Raw genomic sequence first — 21,661 nt, 5'->3', positions numbered from 1 at the left:
AGCACGGGCGGGCGCTGCGCTGCCGCCTTTGAACGGCGAGGGCGGTCAGCCCCTTCCCGCCCTTTTCTCACTCACTCAGGCGCGAGAGCGTGGCCGTTTGGTCCGTTATTTTTGGCGGGCTTCACCTCAGCCCTTTCCTTCAGACTCCAGCAAGGACTTCAGACGCCTTTAGCCTGTGACTGGTACTGCTACTCTGTGAAGAACGGCGGAGGCTTACCCTGGTATCTCCTGTTCTCCATCCTTAGCTTACCTTTTTCTGCAGCTTTAGCTCTGGGTTTTGATTGCGTATCTTCAAGAGAGGGCAGAAAGCAAAACGCTACAGTTTAAAATCCTATGCAATACCAAAACTGCTTCATAAACTGAAATGTCAAGTTTATGGGGTTTTATTTTACAAGTATGTCACTTACTGGTGGCCATTAGGCTTCATAGTGCTAGCATAGTTTAAATTGTGTAACAGCAATGAACTAGAAGCTGCTCTAATGTTGTCACACATAATTGATGTATCTCACAGAAATGAAGAGTGAATTGATCTTAGTCTAGCTGTGGTAGATACTTGTGCTTCATTCTTATCAACACCTCTAATAGCTGCATATGGTTAACTGCCAAATCAAAATACATGTAGAGGTAATGTCTTATATTGTTTATACACACAAGTATGCAGTATTATTCATATGCCACTAAAGGCAAAATGCACCAGTAACTAACTTTGACAGAACAGCAACTAATGCTACACAACAGTCTGTGTAGTATCCTGGATGTATCCAGTAATACATAGACATTTACTATAGAAGTAGATTAATCAGAAAACAAATATGGCAAACTACCTGCACCTAATATGCTAATATGTACTTTTTCTGTTCATAATATTTGGCTGATAATAGTGGGGTTTTGACTTGTGAAGCATTTTATATATGAGGAAATTGGCTGGAGATTTTAGGTCTGTACCATAAAGTACAGAAAAGAAGTTTATTTTTTGAAGCGTGACACTATTTTTCACAGAATAGTTAAATCAGTTTTTTATTCAAAGCCATGTACGTTGCCATTACACTTTGCAGCAATGTATAAGTATGCATTTTCTATTAGTATTCTATTTTCAGGAATTAAAAAATACTCCTTGTCTTTGAATGTATATGCACTTTTAAATTCAGAAGTGAATTCAGTATTTTTACAGCACTTAAAAAAAAAAAAAAGTAGAGAATACAACTTTTACTTCAAAAATGTAATCGTTTGGGCCCTTGATCTGCAAAGAGCAGTTGCATGTTACTTGTGTACCCGTAAATTCAGTACAACTGCTCGCACATTTTAGGCTTGTGTCTGAAGTGATACATGTCACTGGGTGTACAGAGAGTTAAGAGAAACTGCCATAAAATCACATAAAATTTGGATGTGTTTAAAACATGAATTAGTTTACTTTGTTTATCTAACCTCCATACAGCAAATTTGGAGTAATCAATACATTGTTGCTTATTAAGATACAGCACAGAAATGAAAAGGAGTCTAGCTGACGCTTCAACTCGCAGCACAGCAGGTACCATCCATTCTTTTGTGCTTTACCATTCATACCTCATTATGCTTATATATATAAATATACACACACACACATGCAGTATTCATACAGGATATATAGTATTCAGTCCTAGATCCCCCATTTCCTGAGTGGCCTTGCATGGATTATCTGTTTTATTGCAGCACAGGGCAAGATTTTGAATGGAGTCAGGGGACTGGTCGCTAAGGGGAATGTTCCATTCACGGAATTATGTGCAGGATGGAGGGCTGGGAATATAAATTCTGTGAGGCAATAGCTGGTCTGTTATGTGTTTATGAAATGTAATTCCTACTGGTGATATAAAATAATTAAGTAATTTTATTTACATATTTTAAGTGTAGATTGTGTATCCTTTTGCTATTGGTGTAGTATTATTATTTGAATTTTAATTTTAGGTTGTCTGCCTGTACCTCTGTTCAATCAGAAAAAAAGAAATAGACAGCCCCTTACTTCAAATCCACTTAAAAATGAGCCAGGTACCAGTTCTGGGACTCTTACTTACGACTTTTCTCCCACATCATTTGGTAAATAAGATATATATTTTTTTTTTTAATGGCTATAAATCCAAATAAACCTTAACTTTATGATTGTATTTTATTAAATTAGACATTGTCTTTATCAGGAACGTAAGTCCTTTATGTTTATTTCTGAAAAGTTCAGTATGTAAAAAATGTCCTCCAGGAAATTTCTTTCTCCTCTATACAATTGAGCTTTTTATACTTTGTGCCTAGAGGGAGTTTGACTCTTTGTGTGTTAGAGAATGAAGTAGCACTGGCATTTAAATAGACTCTCTTGAAACTCTGAGCTTTTGTTTTCAGTTGATTTCAATCAACATTCAAGTCCTGTGTTACAAGAAGAAACACAAGATGTCTTTTTTGTAATTCAGAAGAGAACTTCTGTTCTTCAAATTCTGCTTTTTTTTTCAGCGTTCTGCCTTTAGTACTTTCTTTATCTTTTACTTATAATAAAGTGAAAAAGTTTACTTATATTAAAGTAAAAGTCTCTGTGCTAATAAGTCTAATGTTTGTAACTTAACCATTGTCTAGAGAAGCAAACTACTTGTTAGAAGTTGCTTTATAATTACGGATATCAAAGGACCACATTCCCTTTTTTTCCTTCTCCTTCCTGTGTGAGACTATTTGTGGAACATGAAGCAGATAAAGAGTAGGAGCCCTAAGCAGACCTATTGCCTTTCAATCTTTTCAGTTTGTATCCATATTTAATCCTTTGTCTTTTGAGAATTAGGCTGGGGAACTGCAAACCCAGAAGTAGCTGAACTACAGAAAGCAGCAGACAATAGGTATGTAAACACAGATTATTTGTTGCTTATTGATTTTTATTTGGGTACTAATTGTTTCACAAACTACGATCCATGTGTCTGTCTTACAACAAACCTGCTACTATGTCACTGATACTTTAAACTTATCTTTGAAAGCCGAACAGAACATCAGATGGCTCCTTCCCTTACGAAACCACCAAATGCATCGAAGTCTAATTTAGCAAATGCTGGAAAAAACTTGTATGCCTGCAGGTTGGTGAAGTCTTTAATTTTTATTGTCCTTCCTTACCAAATTTGTTCTCATGTGAAAATATATCTTAAATTTTCCGTATTCTTGTAGCATTCAGAGAGAACCTTTTAATCCTCAGATCATCGCTGATCATAATTCCATTGTGCTTATGAGCCAAAACCCACTGAAATGAAGTATCTTTCCAGTGTGCCTAATGAGGCCTATTAATTAGACCTAATATCTAGCCTTATTATCAGGCCTAAAATTCAGTCTTACCATAAAAGTTGATTGAATTTTGCTGGTCTTAGATGTAATTTTTTGAGATTACCCTTTACTTGAAGTTTTGCCCACTTTCAAACCAAATTTATCAATTAACTCAAATAAGTTTCTGTCAGTGTACATTAGGGCAATTGTATATTGAAACATTTAATCAAAACTGAATATAATTGTGAACTCTGTGCTTTTATAAACCAAGGAAAAGCTTACAGATTCAAATGCCTAGAGCTGGCAGGAAAACTTCCAGCAATGTTGTCCTTTTTCTCTCTTTCCTTCCTCCTATTCCTTTCCAATGGCAAAAAGAGAGTGAATGTTTCAGACAAGTGCCTTCAAAGGCAAAATGGGATGGAGGTGGAAGGAATTGCTGAGCCACCTTTATAAAATGAAGGGCGTTAGAAATAATAGGGTCAGCACCAGAGGTTGTTGTAAAATGATCTCTTCTGTGATGGTGGTAGAAGAATTTGGAAATATCACTGTCAGAAGAAACTTTGCTTATTTTATTTTAGAGTTATGGAAAAGATGTGAATCTTAGGTCATGAAGGATCCCTTAAACAGGGCAGGACAACAATTAAGCAAGCTTTTAAGGCCTATTGAATTCAGCTGGATTTAAGCACAGGTGTGATCACTGCCCTGTATCTGGATGAATTTAAGTGTATACTCAAGTGCTTTGAATCTGAATATTTAACAGATGTTTTTAAAGCTAGAACAACAACACATAAATTGTTTTTATATACTTTAATTACATATCTGAGTATTCAGAATAGATATTGTAATACTGAACTATGTCTTGTGTTGTACTGCAGGATGGAAGAGAAGATTCCCAGTACTAATGTTTGGAACAGAAATGAGTATACTCCTTTAAGTAACACAACAGAGTCAAGATCTGATAGTGGAATTATTCGGAAGTTTGAGAGCCTTTCAAATAGTTTGAAAACCGTCCAGCAGCAAAAACCCCCTGATATCCGTAATTCATCTCAGCATATCAAAAAAACAGAAACCAGCCAAACATATACATCTATTTTTTTTTACTCTTTCAAAAAGTCTGCAGGATCATAGTCTGGCATACAGGTTTAACCACAATATTCAGCAAAATAAAATGAATGAAAAACAATATGATTGTGTTCCAGAAGACAAAAGTCAGGTAAACTTATGGAGAGAGTTAATAGGAAGATACAAGGAAGAAAACAGTAAAGAAAAAGAAAATTGTGGAAAGATGAAGCTTTCATCAGTCTTAGCTGCCTTAGTAAACCCTTAAGTTTCTGAAAATTTAGAAATGAGATTTTCATACTACAATAACCTACAGTCCTCAGCATGATCATATAAATTGGCAGCGAGTTGTTTGTATAGTCTGAACAAATACTCTAATTTTAATGTAAATATTGGATATTTAACATAATACATAAATGTCTATGTGCCTTTTAAAATTGTGTGAGTGTGTATCTCTAACTTGAGTTTTCATCTTCCTCTGAAAGGAAGTTTCATCATCTCAATTCAAAATTAAAGAAAAAAAGAATTCTTTGCGAATCATATCTGCTGTCATTGAAAGTATGAGGCACTGGAGTCAATATGCTTATAAAACTGCCCTATTATTTGAAGTTTTAGGTAAGCATGGTAGATTGTGCTATAACTGATAATAATGGTAGGACAACAGCCAAGAGAAAATGTTATTAACTGTAAACAGCTGAAACAGTTATTGACTGTAACAATAGCTGAAATACTTAAAACAACAAAATGCTGGCATGAGCACCATCTAATTATCCTACTGGGCGATCCATTCAGCTATCACAGGTGACTAAAATAGGTACAGAATTAATAATACAGTCATCCTCCAACATTTAAGCTCTTTCTATCCTGTTTCTTTTCTTTCCTTGTTTTTAGAATGTGTTACAATACATTTTCCTATTTAATAGGAGCCTTCTGTAGAGAGGTACAGTTTTACAGTCATTTTTAATACAATTAATCTAGGAATAAATTCAAGTCTGGAGTACTTCTAAACATAGATGACTTTCAGTGTGTTTCACTTTGTGTTTTAATTGACATTAACTGAGAAGTGAACGTGACAAAAGACTGAAATGACTAAACTTTAAATCAGGGTGAATAAGAATATACAATGTAATGGCATCTCAGAAAACTATTATTTTGAAAAGGTTGCAAATATTTAAAGTTGATTTGCATATGAAGATCAGTAAAACTTAGAGAATTGTGTTGTGCTCTGCTTAACAAGGGCATAACCTGTTTACAGTGATGGTTATGAAAACCACATTTGGTCACTCAGTTTAGAGACATCATATACAATTGTACTATTCAAAGACTATGTAAAGCCCATAATTGTGTTGGAACTTCCAGCACAAGTTCTTACAGAAAGCTGATGCTGATTCGATATATCTTAGTGCTTTTGTGTAGGAAATGTTGTCATGGTATGTTTGGATATCATACTTAGTACTGCTCTGATGTTTACATCACAATTTATTTTTGCTAAATGGTATAGGCACACTTGATTCTGCAGTCACACCTGGAGCATATGGGGCAAAGAATTTTCTTCTGAGAGATGGAAAGGAGAGTCTGCCTTGCGTATTTTACGAAATTGTAAGTATTCCTGTGTCCATGCATAACACAGACACCACTAGCTATAATCCCTTTTATGAAGCTAATAATATGTTGTTCTGATAAAACAGAAAATTACCGTAAAAGGAAAGCTGGATGCTTATACCATATTGTTCCCAAACTGGTCTAGAGCAATAATCCAGTCGCTATTTAGGCATCCTCAGACTTCTGTTTCAGCAAAAAAGGTGGGACTTTCAGGTCAGCTTCTAAGCAGTTGATAATAGCAAAAAAGCTGATATAAATTCCTTCTGTGTTTGAGGTGGTCTTCAGAAATCCACTAATATCTAACAACTGGGCATTTTGAAAGCTTTTATGTTAGAAAGGTGTATAATTTTTTATTTATTTATTATGCTTTTGATGAAGGACCGGGAGCTTCCAAGACTAATTAGAGGTCGAGTGCACAGGTGCATGGGAAACTATGACGCAAAAAGGAACATTTTCAAGTGCTTCTCTGTAAGACCAGCAACTACTCCAGAACAAAACGCTTTCCAAGAATTTGTTAAAATTGCAGATGTTGAGATGACAGCATATGTAAAAACAATGAATGAAATTTAAAAGTCAAAATGGTTGTCCAAAACCGATTTTCACTAATCATTACGCATACAAGCTGGACATCCTAAAGCATTTACCAAAACTAAGACTGAAGATCTGATTAATTAATTGAAAATATCAGTATGCTATGTTATCCAACAAATGTTAGTAACAATGTTTTGTTTCCACTATTACTTTTCGTAGCTTATCTTTGCCAGTTAAATATGCAATAACAGGATTTTGTTACATAGTAGATTAGATTTTACTGGAGAAATTCTGAATTAAAATGTTTAAGTATGCAGTAGTGCAAGTGTCTTAGAAAAAGATCATCAATACTAATTCAGATTGCCATTGCTTTTCATTATCTTCAATTTCTAGAAATTCCTTCAATACCTATTTCAAAATGTTGACTATACTTCTTTTGAGGAGTATTTGGTCAAAGTTTAATAGTGAACAAAGGTCAACGAAGTTCTCTTTGGCTCTGCATATTGTATTAAAACTGCTCTTTGGTAGAAAATAAGGAGGTAGTCTTTATTCCACTTCAATTCCAACTAACAGGTTGCCTTTCCTTTGCTGGGTTACAAGAACACATGTAAAAGCTTTTCTAGAAATGAACATAATAGATACTACAGAAAGATTTCACAGGATGCAGCTGTATATATTGGGTATTTGTATGGTTCCCATTGATATGTTATCTGATTCATGTTTTTTAAAAAAATAAATAATCAGTATAACACCTGTATAAAATAGCAACAGACCCTGAAGCTGTAGGAAGATTGGTGAAGTACACAGAGGAAGTTGGAGGGAAATAATTATTTGAACACAGAACTTCCTGGCCTTTGCCATAGAAACATCTTTCATGAGGGATGGACCATGTACATATTTATGTGTCTTTGCCTTCAAACATTAACTTTCATAGATTATTCCTTGGTTTTATTTCCTTTTCCTCTTAGCTAGTTCCCCTACTTCAAAAGTTTTGTACCAGATCTGTTGGGAATTGTAAAACAAAAGCGTTATCAAGAAAATAGTGAACAGTGTGTTGTTGTTTTTTTTTTTTTTTAAATTTTATTATACAGTGTTGGCAATTGGAAATTTCACATTTAAAATAATTGAAATATTGTATCCAACAAGTCAAATACAGAAAACAGTTAATATTCTAAAAAGGAGCCAGCTAGTCAATGCAGAAACACATTAATGGAAAATACAGCTTTTAGTTACACTTAAAAAATTATATATTTAGAATAAAACTTGAACCTGGTCCAGTAAATTGTTTGACTTGTAACAGGAAAACGCTTTTACACAGTTTAACGCGCAGACAGTCTTTATTTAAAAAAGTGATCTGTCAGTGTTAGCAAATGTATTGTTAGCGACACCCCCCCCCTTAATGTTCCAGTTGAGAATCTAAAGTATATGCTTTACTAACTGTTGAAAGAATCACTTGCATTATCATCTCTACCTTCTGTGCTAAGCTGGTTCTGAGCGTGGGTGTTTCAAGGAGAGTTTTGTCTATCCAGTTGTAGAGGTCATATACATATATTTGATTTTCTTTATATATTATAAAATATTAAAGAAAGTTCCAAATGGAAGCATTAGCTTAACTCATAAAAGGTGCAGAATATTACAGGATGTAGAGCTTGACGATATTCACAACAGAAGCTGAGTTTTAATAAGTAAAGGATTTGGTACAGTGGTGTTGTAAATTGTAAGACTCCATTGTAATAGTAAGTTAAAACTACAAAGGAAGCTTGAACTACAGGACCAGACCTGCAAGCATCTGTGCGTGTAATCAACATCACACAAATGTTGTAGTCCTGCTGATTTGAGTTGAATGATTGATGGTTCCAGTTCTGCACATGTGAAAGTTACGTTAATAAGTAATGACAGGAATAGGTCATTTGTGTCTACTAGGTATGTTATGGCTGTTAATAAAAATCTAAAATAATTTTACTTTCAGTAAGTGTTTAGATCTTCGCAAAAAAAGTTTTCTACTTTACACTAACAAATCACTTTTTCTAGTGAAACATTAAGTGAACAGTCGTAAACATTACACAAAACAGAAAAAAACCCTACGTAATACAGTTTATACACGTTACTCAACATTTTTCAGTTGTTGCTTGTTTTGGTTTTTTATTTAACCATATTGATCCTGTCTTGTATAATGGTTCTAGTGTAAAGGCACAGGTTGGTTAGGAAAGAAAAGCCTGCATCTCTGTCTCTCTACTTAGCGGTGATGATTTTCTTTTTACATGTTGTTTGTTATTCCTCACTTTTCTGACTCTTATATGAAAATTATCAACTTCAGCCATTCATTAAAAAAAGTGTAAGACATTACTATACAGAAGTGACTGAAATGTATTCTTCTTACTTTAGAGGCATTCCTTCAACCTATTTTGTTAAATATTTGGAAGATTTAATTCTTTAGTCACTGTGAGCAAAAACGCGTAGCACGGGCTCACTCTCTCAGTGTACTTAATTCTACATTGAAATCTGTATTTTCAAAGATTAGTAATGGAACTTGCTAAGTTTATGTGCAGAATTTTGCTTTTAGAATGCATGAAAATGTAACAACAGACAATTATTTTGGAAAACAATGCAATGTTCCATTGAAGTTTAGAAGGGTGAGGAATGTAAACAAGACTGCAGAAGTCTTTGACATTTATTAAAATAACACAGTGATTGTTCTATCTGTTTGCATTTTCTTATACATCCTCAACATGTCTCTGTCTTGTCCTTTCATGTACACTTTCCATTAATAAAAAAAAAAAAAAAAAAGAAATTCAGGAATCAGTTTGACTCAGCTAAGTGAAGAATAATAAATTTGATCACTTGGTTTGTGCCAAAATACAAAGCTAAGAAGTACAGCTCTGAATTAAATATAATCTATGTGATTTTCTTTTTTAATAAATAATAGAAAATAAAAGATGAGAATAGAATTAGAAATTCAATTTTAATTTTAAATGAAAAAATAACAGTGGGGTGAGATTAGAACCCAATGTTTCTTTTGCTTAAGGCAATCAAGTGCACTTATTTCAATGCTTGATAGTAATGAATTCAGTGCTATTGTGGAAATCGGACTTCACAAATTTCACGTACAAACCCATGAAATATGGCCATTTGCTAGTTCTGACACGGCATCAGATTATTCTTATTAGTCGTGTCCAGAAGCATTTCACTTCCCTTTTTTTTTTTTTTTTTTTTTTTACAATAATGGGCTCTTAATAGGAATGGAAATACTAGAATCTGGTTCGTTCTGGCTTGTATTATCACTACATACAAGGGCCATTGGGCACATACATTTTTGTAAACAGAGATTTTTCTTTTCGGCCTTAAAAAAACAACAAAAAAGCCCAAAATCTAAAGTTGTAATAGTTCAAATAATTTTGTAAAAATCCACCTAAAATGATAATTTAAGAAATACCGAAAACAAATTCTTAGCATTTTTTTCCTGTTGTTAAACTATTAAATCATCATGAAGCCTTTGGAATTAGTTGGATCTCTCTCTCTCTCTCTCTGAAAAGAGTCATCTAAATTTTATGCAAGTCTTCATGAAGATGACTGTAAATCTTGAAGATTAGATCAGTATTAAAAAGTGTGCCGACAACTTACAATATGCAGGTACTACGAATACATATAGATTAAAAAGAAACTTTTTTCTTGTATACAATTCTTTTTAGATATCAAGCTTAATTTTAGGCCACGGCTACTAGTAGGCGCTTTTTCACTAATCAAAATAATTGTAACAAAATATCATTATTGATTTTAAAATTATTGGGTTCATAAAAGTTTCGACATCTAATAATATATAAAAAGTGAATTGAAGCTTTTAAAAGACTTATGAATTTGAGACACAAAAGAAACTGGGAGGTAGACAGATGCTTTGAGGATAAACAGATTTTTTTTGTCTAAGGCATTATGCCACTATATGTTTAGAGCAGTATAAAGGCTGCTGATTAATCCTATTTCAATTCCAGAGTGTTCGCTGCTCATACTTATGGAAGACTATCAATGCACTTTCGGTCTTTGTGAATCTGACCTTCTCTTCCCCATCTCCTTTTTTCTCTCCTTAGCAATACAGCTAAATGGAAGTGCTATAATAATTTCTGCCCATTGCCTGTAGACAGGAATGTTCTGTTCTTAAACAGTAATAAAATACTATAAAATAGTAGGTATTGGAGTTGGAGATATGTGCTCTTTTGGTGCATATTTTGCAAAGAATGGTAAAAAGACAGACAACATGACCCCAACAATTGCCAGCATATACCCCCATCCAATCTGGCAGTCTCCTGCATAGTAGATGTCTGAGTTCTCACAGAATCTCTTCACAGTAGCAGAGTTGAAACCAAAAGGGTAAACCAAAAGCCCAGAAGCCATTATGAACACTAGAGAGGAGAAAAAAAATACATCAATTATTATCGAACACTTAATTCCTTTGAAAAAAAATCCTTCTTTTAGGAAGGCAAATATATGTTATATTAAAATCAATGGGAAAAGTCATAGCTTAACAAAAATCCCTTATGATTGGCAGATTATCTTACTTTTCATAATTACCTCTTATGGACAGCAGTGTCATAACATGGTAGCAAGTTGGCATTGGGATTTTTTTCATGAGAACTCTTGCCCATTACATAACTTCAGAAGGGTTGTAATCCAAATTATGTAGCCATTTAAAAAGTCAGATGATTCAGATACAATGGAATCCAGAGAAGAATTCCTACGTTTGCAGATTCCAAACCAGCTTGATTTTCTTCTCAATAGCATTTTTGTACTTGAGACAAACAATTACTTTGTTCTGCCAAAAAAAAACTTTCAATGAAAGAGTTTAAATGTAGTTTTTCAGATTCTGCTGATTGGGTTCTAATAATGTAAGCACTTTCTCATTATTCTCATTATTACAAACTCAAATTGTTTAAAAAATTCTGCATTTGACCCAAAGATTGTGAGATGAAAAACAATACAATCTGTCTTCTTTTTATTTAGCTTTTAGCATTGGAGTCTTTCAGTATGTTTTTTTGAATTCTCTCTGTAAACTTACGGATTAGAAAAATTTTTGACCTAAGGTTGAGACCTAAAAATATTAAGACCTAAAGTTCCTGTATTACCTAGTTTTGACAGCTTGGGCTCTAAAACCACACGATAAATACAACAGGACATGTTGTAGAAATCTAAAGGTTCAGTATGTAAAGGCACAGAGTTAAAGTAGCAGGAAATCTCTCCCAGTGAGTCGTCTTTTACTCCTTCTAGCCAAATAGACTAGCAGATTAATCCAGTGTATAATGAAGAAATATGTCTCAAATACAAACAAAGTTTAAGCCACCTCTTGATGTTGGAAAGCCAGACTTGCCTCCTGTAATTACACTGTGTTATCTGTTAGCTTTTAATAGAACTTCACAGATTTTACAGTCTTTAATGAATACACATTATATTTAAATATCATGGCTTATGCAATTAGTTTAATGAACAGCAGAACTACTTTTCCAGCTTTGAAAATAAGACTGCCCAAGGTATAAGTCATGACTATGGTAAAGATGCATTAAAATACTCTAGGTACAGTTCTCAGAGCCTGTTTCTGCCCACCGTGGAAGTCAAGAGGGGCTGAGCTAGGCTGATGCGAAGGGCTGTGCCATCCCAGCCATTGTGTATACCCCTTGTTTGAGAGAATGCTGAGAAACCATTTCTTCTTTTCTAGCCTTTCTGCTAATGAATAACCACTGGATTTAAAATCTATAGTCTATTTTTAAAGGCTTTATTTTATGTACCAAAAAGATACCACGAAGCAGTCCCTTTTCCTACCTTCCCATTCTGCCAGGATAGTGTTTTGTTCAAATTCAGGGTGGATTGTTAGTGATTTAAGAATAGTGGTAATCAGAATTTACTGTTATGTTTGAGCTGATAGATAATTCATAACCAGCAAACATCTAATGAAACATTAAGATTATAAAACAAACACTACATGCTATTCTCTGTATTTGTAATTGCCTTTCAGGTAGGGCATGTGCGTATTACTCCAATTATAATATTGGAGAGGCTTAATCTTAAAAGTATCCACTGAAAAAGGGCAATCACTCATTATCTTTTTTAATTTAAAAAAACCCAAAACTTTAATAAGCTTGAGGTCTAGATGAAGTAAAAAAGTTTAATACACTCAGCCTGTATAGTCCCTCAATAATTTGAATTAAACCTTTCTTTCTAGTCTAAATGGAACCGCTGAGTTAATCCCTTGTAAAAAAACAGTAAGACCAAGAAAATGGAAATTAAAAGGAAAGAAACTGGAACAGAAGCAAACTTTCAAGTCTGTTTCCCTCGAGGGTAACTCATGTATGGTACAAAGAGAAACTACCTGCCAGTAAGTGGAGCTCTCTGAAAGCAAGGTGCTTTTACCTGCCCTTGCTCCCACAACCACTCTCTTTTCCTTTAAGCCTTTATGAAGGATAAGTTTTCAGTGGTTCCCAAGGAAAGGACACTGTAGCCTTCCGCTCTTTCCAGGCTCAAGGTGCGTGAAGGTGATGCTGCAGGAGCCAGTTAAGGGAAAGGTCCTCCCCAGTGCAGGCAACGTCTTGAGCACATCTCACACTCCCTGATATTCAACCAGCTGCACCTGCTGTGGGTGCCCAGGGCAGGAGGGAGCTCACAAAGCTCAGCACTGAATTCTTAGCAGCTGTGCTTGTGCATTTAGGCTCTACCATTAAACAAACATACAGAAGCTGAAGCTAAATATAAAGAAGTAAGTTGTATTATGCAGATCTCCCTTAACTACACACATATGACACCACTAAAAACAATACAAAATGAAAATACAATAAGAATGAAGCTAAACTAGGCACACACACACAAACAACTTGTCTAGCAAAGGTCACCAAGCTTTCCCAAAAGAAGAAAAAGAGTTAAGAGCCAGCATGCTTCTTTTGTTCAGTAGCACAGCCTGAAAGTTGCATGACACTCTTGAACACCCAGGAAAATTCCTCGAGCACCACTTCTGTAGGCAGAAACATAGGAAGCAACCTTGGAGAACAACCAGAAAAAAGGGAGACTTTTCCTACTGCGATTGTAAAGTTTGAGAGCGTTAAACCGCTAAGCTGAGCAACAAACTAAACCATGTTAATCCATAGACCTATGTAGGTTGTAGCATTTGCTCGTGGGCTAATACAGCTAGGAAGTGGAACAACGTGCTACCTAAGAGACTGTGATACGAAGTGGATACACAGCATAACCCCACTCAAAACCCAGGCTGCTCGACTGCATGAAGAATCTTGAAATAGCCCCATGGTGCAAAACCTTCTGTAAAATGTTGGGCTCATTTGCAAAGGAAAATGAGCTAGTTTTAAGAAAAAGAGCAACTGCTCTAAGCAAGAAGCAGGTCTAAAATTAAAATTTTAGTTTGTTCACATTTTCAAAGCCAAAATAGTCCGCTCATTTGGCAAAAGAAAACATTATGCAGAATTGGAAGCAATCTTTTTATCAGAAAATCCTTTTAAACTTTGCTAACTGTTAAAAATTGCTGTTTTTCTGACACTATCTCAACCCCTTGCTCTACTTCATGTATCTGTCCACATATATTCTTTTTGATTGGGTTACACAGAATTATTTTGAAGGTTGTGCTTTACAGTGACAGCAGTGTTTTGATTACCACTTGGTGCTGATGTTGTATGGTGTGATTTAATGGAAGAAGCTTTTTTTTTTTGAAGGCTAGAAATAATCTGTCACAGTTGAATGTAATGTGTTCACATATAAAAGGGGCTAAAAAGTTACCCATGGTTTCATATCCTCAGGCATGTCATAGAATGACCTCATTATTCTCATTTAGGTGCCCTCTTTCTTACAAAGGCTCAAAATATTGAATAGCCTGTTATTATCAGCAGAAGCCAAGCTTTCAGACATGGTGCTAATGACTGCTTAATAGTGCTGTCTATCAGCAGTGCAGTTAGCTGGGAGAGCACACAAAGAAACAGTGGGGCTCCATTTAGGCTCCTCATATAACACTTACGCCTCTGCACAGTTTTCCAGCAACAAACATCACTTTAAAAGGTGTCAGAATACAGTAGTGAGTGCCTCTTACCATTATGTGTAGTGTAATCCTGCTGTCATACAAGATGATGAGAAGGCTAGACAATGTATTTGGGTCTGTTCTATAGCATGAAGCATATGGAGCATAGAAGGGACTTGCTGGTAAAATGGATAGTTGGAGTTCTTTTTTTAACATGGTTTGACTGATCATTTGATTCATCTCCTGTTGGCCATTGGGTCTTGTTAAAAACATGCATTTTTTTGTTTTAATATCTGACACACTGTGTTTGTTATTGCTAGGTCCTCATCCCCTGAGTTCTCACCAGAAGTCACAGCCACTGCTGACTGCAAGGTGGTTTAAAGTCAAGTCCATGCACATTGGTTAAACTGTAAGTCACTTCTTATTTCTACTTTCTAATCTTCTGCCCTCCCAAACGGTTACAGTCTCACCCTCATCCTCTCGCATCCTCTTTACTTCACTGGTGTCCTACAGCCAGACAGCAAATGGCAGTTTCTCCTCTGAAGGGTTTGCTATCCAAGGCAGGACCTCTGCACTGTGCTCGTGCTCCCTGTGCAGGTCTAAAGCTTAAAAAATATGGTTTACCTATTTTTATTAAAAAAGTAGATTCCTGAATTTGTGGATTTCTAAATAAAATAACTTTAATTAACAGGTATAAGATATTATTAGAAAGGAGGACACTTCTTTTTAGGGAAAACAGGGCATTTTGTAGAAAAAGTTGTAAATTGTTGGTGATAATACTGAATCAATGACACTTCTACTCAGGGAAAATAGCATTTTCTGCTATTTTAAAATCTAATAAACTATAACTCTCTGTCACTGCAATGGTTCATTCGTTTCATTAAGCTCCTGAAATACTGTTTAATTATTTAAATCTATCACATACCATTTTGAAGTTTATTTTAAACCAGACAAACCAAAGTAATGCAGTTCTCTAGAGCGTGTGTAGAGGGCACCAATGTACAACTCTCTTAAATACCATGCACAAAAAATGGCTATTTCCATTTCCACTTCTTTTGGCAAGACTGATGGAGTTTTCAATGTATGAAACACAATAATTGAATAGTTTTCTGTATTGTGAATCAGGAACGTGAAAACTTGGCTAAGCTTATGTGTATCCTTCCGTACTAATGTTGAAATGGATGGAAATCCAGAGATGGACCGCAAATATTACAGAGATCAGAAAAAGCTATTTTATTGTATTTGTTACTATGTTTAGATGATGTGTAGTAGCAGTACTGATCACCAGTAGTAAAACATGCTGTGTGCATGAATTATCTTCCTGAAATTACCTGCTGTGAGAAGATTAGTTTGTCTTAGAAGTTTAATTTGCTTATTTTAGGAGTATGTTATATTCCTGATACTTGTGACAATGACGGATTAATTGTAAGATTGTGGGACATATCAGACAATCATTAGAATTAGGGCTGAATCATAGGCCAGCAAGAGTATTATTCCAACCCTATTACAGATTATCACAGTCTTATCTCTTCTTGGAACATTTTGATTGACAGAGCTTAATCTACCAAAGCAGTTTTCACTCATCTCATCAAGAAGTTTCCTCTCACATATAATCCATTACCTCCCTTCTTAAAGCTGGTAGTTCTTCTTATGCACAGTCAGTTGACTTTGAATAACACACTTCCTCTCAGGTTTATACGTTTTATTAATCTAACAATTTTATTAGCTCCTCTTAAGCTTTTCTTTATGTTTATGTGATTTTACTTACATCATTTTAAATGAGAAAGCAGATGCTGATCCAAAGCCACAGACACCCTAACACAAAGCCAGAAATACAGCTAACATCTGAGCGGCAATAAGAAAACCTTTCAACCAGTGACACAGCCAGACATCTTCAAAAACATCATCTCTTGTCCTACCGCACTGGCTAGCCTACACTCAATACTTTCCAGCACTCTTCCCAAGCAAATATTTTGGTAGTATGCCTCAAGGGTCACTACATTTAAGATATTTTGGACGTAGGTGGTGAAAGTTCCCTTGTACAGAAAGGGGATACCTGTATGTCTCTTCCAGCAATTGGAAACCTAAAGACAATGCTAAATAAGATCCAAGGTCACACTTGTTGTTCTCCATGGTAATAGCTGCACTTGAGTGTACAAACAGAAACAAGATGGAACTTTGGGCTATCCACAAATTAGGAATTTCCTTTTGGCTACTTCACAAAAAGAGGAATTCCCTAGAGTAATTTTGCCGAGAGCTGAAATACATCTAAAATCAGCAGGCATCATTTTAAATGCCAATTAAGTATAAATAAAATAAACAGGAAACTGACCTGTCAAAGATAAAACAAACCAGACAAAATCCTACCCTTACGGAAGCAAAACTTTTGAGGGGTGAGACAAATAGGGACCACTGTTAAATGCCATTCTACTCTGCTGAACTCCTGGCAGGTGCATGTCACGTACCTATATTTCAAACTCCTGAAAGCAGCCCTAGCAATTATTCCCTCCAAGGAAAGCAAAATGGAGAGCGGGGAAAAGAGATAATAACACCCATATACTTGGTATCAAAATGTAGCTGTCTTCCTTTGTAACTGAACAAAGAGCTGGAACTCATAATAACGATACAGCCACTTCTAACATTACAGTTTAACTCTTCTCCTTTGTAAAGAATTATTCCATTGGCTTCATTTCAGTCAAACATGTTGTGATTTGAAGAGCATGTATCAGTGCTGGACTCTTGCCAAATAAGTAGATTATACCAGTTCCTTTTCTAAATGGTGCAACTCACAAGTTAGCACTTAGCGGCTATAATATAAATGTGGTTATAACGAAAGCTATGTAGTTTGTCAAACCCCTTTGTTAGCTAACAAAGGAAATGTGTTAGTTTGTACAATATCTCCAAACTCTGTGTTTAAATAAATGTTAAGTATGTGACTACATCTCACAAGCTAAGGAACTGCATCAGATATAGTAACTTGTATTTTTATATATGTATATATATGCAAAACTACTGGGAAATAGATGTATATAAAAAGCTGGACAATGTTTTCCATTTCAGTTTATTTGGATTTAGCTGAGGTGGAATAGGAACAGGTTATTTTAAATAAAACTAGCACTGAAATAAGAGTGCCCATGCACCTCTTTTGCACACACCTTTTTAGTAGTACTTAAATAACCCATTCAAGTTCTGTTGGCACAACTTCCTCATTCAGACAGGCCCTTATTGCACAAATAGCCTGTTTCAGAAGTGTCTAACAATTGTACGAATAGCTAAATCTACCTCACTTTTTAACTGAAGGGAGTGGAATCTAACTATCCAGACTTTGGAAAAGAAATTCTCTGAAGCCAACATAGAGGTAATTGGGCTTAGTAATTGCTGCATTAGCTGCAAGTTTATTAAGGGCCACAAAAGGAAATGCCATCCCAGTGACCTTTGAGGTTGCATTTCACAGCATGTTTTCTACATGAGAACAAATGATGAAACTTCACTATTTCTGCCAAGTGAGTGGTAGCTACGGTGAAGATTTATAGATGTAATCTGGTAATCTATGGGCCTAATCATGCAGTTATAGAGTTGCGTGTCATTTACTCAAAAAGGCTGAAATGATCTAGCACTGTGTGGACTATGGTGAAGGAGTGCATTTTGTCATCTGCAAGGTTAGAAGATATACAGCCTTTTTAGCAGACTGTAAAAGGGAGAGACAAGAGCTAATGTTTCTCAAAATAGCAGACTAACACAAAATTTTACAAGACTCAGAGAGCTAAGAAATGGGGGCTGTTAGATGCACTCTAATTTGGAAGCCATTATGATTTTCCTTTTTTGTATTGCTTCAATAATTACGTAGATTTTCTATTTAATTCTTTGGAAATTATTTAAGTCATGCTCACTTCCATCTCTTTCAGAACAGCAAACACAGAAGCAGACTAATAATATAATATTGACATATTTAAGTGTTGGATTCTTTAGATGAGAGGAGCATGTTCAGAATGCATTGTGCCTGTAATGTACCTGTATTCCCTTATCTCGTGTTACATTTTATTCAACAGTTAAGAAGTGTATTTCAGTTATTCTACTTTAGGTAAACATAATACGGTACATATTTTCTAAGCAATGCACATTGGTTAACTGCTCAACTCCATTTCTACAAATAGAAATAAAGGTGGCAAACGCTTTGCTTCTCTTCCTAACTAACCTCTCCATATTAACCAGTATGTTCTCCAGCACAGGCAGGGAATGAAATTGATGACTGAAAATTTAAGTTAATACTTCTTGTTGTGATCTTTTGGCTAAGAACAAGTGCAGCTTCAACTCCCCATCTTATGCATTCCCTAGCAAGGAACAGTATCAGCCTGGGTCCATATGCAGCTGGACGTAGTGAGGGAGCGGACACGTTTCCTTGCAGCATATTGTCTCTCCTTTGGAGCCAGTTCACCTGGGAAGGGGAGATGCTGCCCAGCCTACAGCGGGTCTTGGCTCCTGCTCTGGCTGTCAATTCCAAGTTCTTAAATAGCTATTTAGAGCAAGGTCTGAGGTCCAAAAGATGAGCAGTGATGTGTAGATCACCTGAAATGTCATGATTTGACATGACACATTTGCTCCCTTCTCTTCCCCACCTCACAGATCTGTTTTAAATCAATCTTTTCACCTCTCCCAAGACTCACAATTTAAGCGGAGCAGACACTCATGAAAACAGATTTACAATGAAGCTGGTGGCCATTAAATACTAGCCTTACATCAGAGGTGACCTTATTGTAAAGCGTTGTACAGTGAATTTATTTTGACTTTGCACATTCTGTACCTTGTCTCCCACATCGCAGAGATGCATGATGTGGCAGCCGAATCAGTGGTGGCGGGAGGCCTGATGCCTGAGAATAATGCCTACATCTCACTTCGTTACAGTTGCACTTCACATCCCGGCAGTCTTCAAGCCTCAGGGATATCGCATTCATTACCTCTTTCAGAGACATGCATTTTACATAAATGGCTGAAAGGTGATTAGAATCCCTGACAGAACAGCATTTTATCTGGAATGCAACAATGAAAAATATGTGCCTAAAACAAAAAAGGCACCCTACATCCTTCTCCTAATTGATTTAAGCTACAAAGACCAGCTTCAGTTTTCCCAGGGCACAGGAACTACCAGGAAGACACAAATTGCATGTTTTCATATCTCCTAACAAAAACTCCTTGACAGGGGGTCGAAACCAGAGTTTTCTATTTCTCAGATGTCCTAGTCCTGTGAATGTCATCACTCAGCAGAAGCACACATACTGCCACCTGATCATAAAAAACAGTTCTGTAACAACCCTCATTTCACGCTACTGATTCCAGCCCACCATAAATCAGCAACACCACAAGTAATGTTGGAAAATAATTGTCTGTTCCCGAGCTCCCCTCTTTTTATGACCCAGGTGCCACACAGCTGTAGCCATATGGTAGACGATGTCCTACTGAAGTGGGTTATAGCAGCACCTCCAACAGTAAATACTACCTGAGTACTTGGAAGCTTTTTAATGCTGCAAACTGGAAAAGTGCAGCTTGTACTTATGCAGTGGTTTTCCTAACCTTTAAAAATGTTATAAAAGAAATCAGCTCTGGCTTAAACCAGATGCTATGCAGATAGGAAGTGGGTTAGCAACTGCTAATTCACTGAAAGCTGCCTGGTAATGCTGCAGGTGATCCCAGGGCCAATCCTCAGACAAGTCTGCCAGCTTGCTGCGCTCTGACCTGTCCTCCCTCACTCAGTGCACCCTCTTTCTACCATCCACCTTTTTTTTTTCCTGAGCAGAGGCTGCTTATACTGATTCCCGGCTGTGCAAATGAATTAGTACAGCACAGCTAACATTTTGACTTCAGCCATGTTAGACCCCTACGTTCCTTAGCCAAGTTTTACACAGCAACTTTCAGGAACTGTCCTGTTAAAGCACGTGGTCAAAACAGTACCAGACTGGTCATGCTAGTCAAGCCACACACTCAATTAGCAGCAGATAGGTCTACTTTCAAGAACCACCAGCCACGACTCACACAAGAGGTTGATTTAGTCTAAGGCTGGAAGAAAAGAGCCGAAACCTGTCTGGCATCTTATTACTGAGCACACCGTCAGCCAGCCAGCAGGAAGGACCAGGTGTGCTCCTCACCTCCCACTGCGGACACCATTTATAGGTACCTGAGCAAGTCATTGCTTGCAATGGCCCCTGTCAACTGCAACAGTTTGCCATTCTAGTGCACTTCAAAAGGCAGGTTTTGGCTCAGATCCCTTCTCCGCTGCATGGGGCAAGAAACTCATCATTGACTGATGTGTGCTTCAGCTCCCAACTTCTAAACATACAAACGTAACTTCAGGCCATAGTAAAACAAAAGAAGTAATTGAGTTCTGAGGCAGAGCTACTTAGGTTATAAAAATAATGTAGAAATCCAGAGTAGTAATAGAAATGCCCCAAATTACTAGCTAAATAAAAGTGATTTGGGATAGCTGATCATTTTTATCAGGTTGGCCCAGCTGCACAATTTCCCATCTCCATTTATACCAAAAGGCCCACACTTCCTCCTTCATTAATGCATTTGAAGGATTTAATGAGTTCCTTCATCAGGTTAATAAATCCCTTCAATAACTTTATTACACTTTGGTACAATTATTCAAGTGGTGCAGCTAACAAATGATAATCATTTATATTTCTTGACAGAATAACTTCGTTAATATATTTGGACTGTGAAATACAAAATCCATAAATAAACTATGGGGACGATTGAATGTCTTTGTGTGGGAGGGTTTTTTTCTATCTCCAGTTAAGGTAGCATTGGAAATCCTCTGCATCTTGTGCAAGTAACTTCAGGCAAGTGCTAAGAACTGCAGGAGGTTGGTGCCTCCTAGCAATGTTCTGCTTCCCACCGAGGGCTTAGGAAGGAGGCGAGCTGCTGCAGGACATGTACCACTGCCTATAGGGAGATGTCTTAAAATGCATGAGAAGGGACATAACCCGTATTTATTTGTTCCAGCACTTTATCAGGTTTAAAATCCAGCTTCATAAAGGCTGTTCCATTCCTTGAGGTTAAGATCTTTGGCTAATTTTGACAAGGTGCAGTGACACCATCAGAAAATAACATTACATTCTGGAAATTATTTTAAAACTAAATTGAATTGGTTGCCATGCCATTTGTTTTTCCTGTGGCATCATAGTAAATGACATCATCAACAGAATAACCTTAGGGGCA

At 36.3% G+C, this 21,661-nt stretch overlaps 2 protein-coding genes across 2 annotated transcripts in view; one reads left to right on the top strand and one right to left on the bottom strand.

Moving 5' to 3' along the window:
* The first annotated feature begins 1,485 nt into the window (after positions 1-1,485).
* SPATA22 (spermatogenesis associated 22) lies at positions 1,486-6,489 on the top strand. Its single transcript, XM_009581468.1, is given in 8 exon segments — positions 1,486-1,528; positions 1,942-2,070; positions 2,792-2,846; positions 4,173-4,352; positions 4,354-4,471; positions 4,803-4,932; positions 5,819-5,916; positions 6,298-6,489. Coding segments are annotated over 8 exon segments (945 nt in total).
* A 4,042-nt stretch (positions 6,490-10,531) lies between these two features.
* The window catches only part of TMEM211 (transmembrane protein 211), a 52,715-nt gene continuing 41,585 nt past the window's right edge, over positions 10,532-21,661 (bottom strand). The window contains exon 3 of the mRNA XM_009581469.1: positions 10,532-10,844. Coding sequence (XP_009579764.1) covers positions 10,618-10,844 — 227 coding nt within the window. The 3' untranslated portion in view covers positions 10,532-10,617. The remainder of the gene's footprint in view (positions 10,845-21,661) is intronic.

This window comes from Fulmarus glacialis, unplaced genomic scaffold (assembly GCF_000690835.1).
Source record: "Fulmarus glacialis isolate BGI_N327 unplaced genomic scaffold, ASM69083v1 scaffold8007, whole genome shotgun sequence".
NCBI lineage: Eukaryota > Metazoa > Chordata > Aves > Procellariiformes > Procellariidae > Fulmarus > Fulmarus glacialis.
This window is presented reverse-complemented; position numbering and strand designations above follow the sequence as displayed.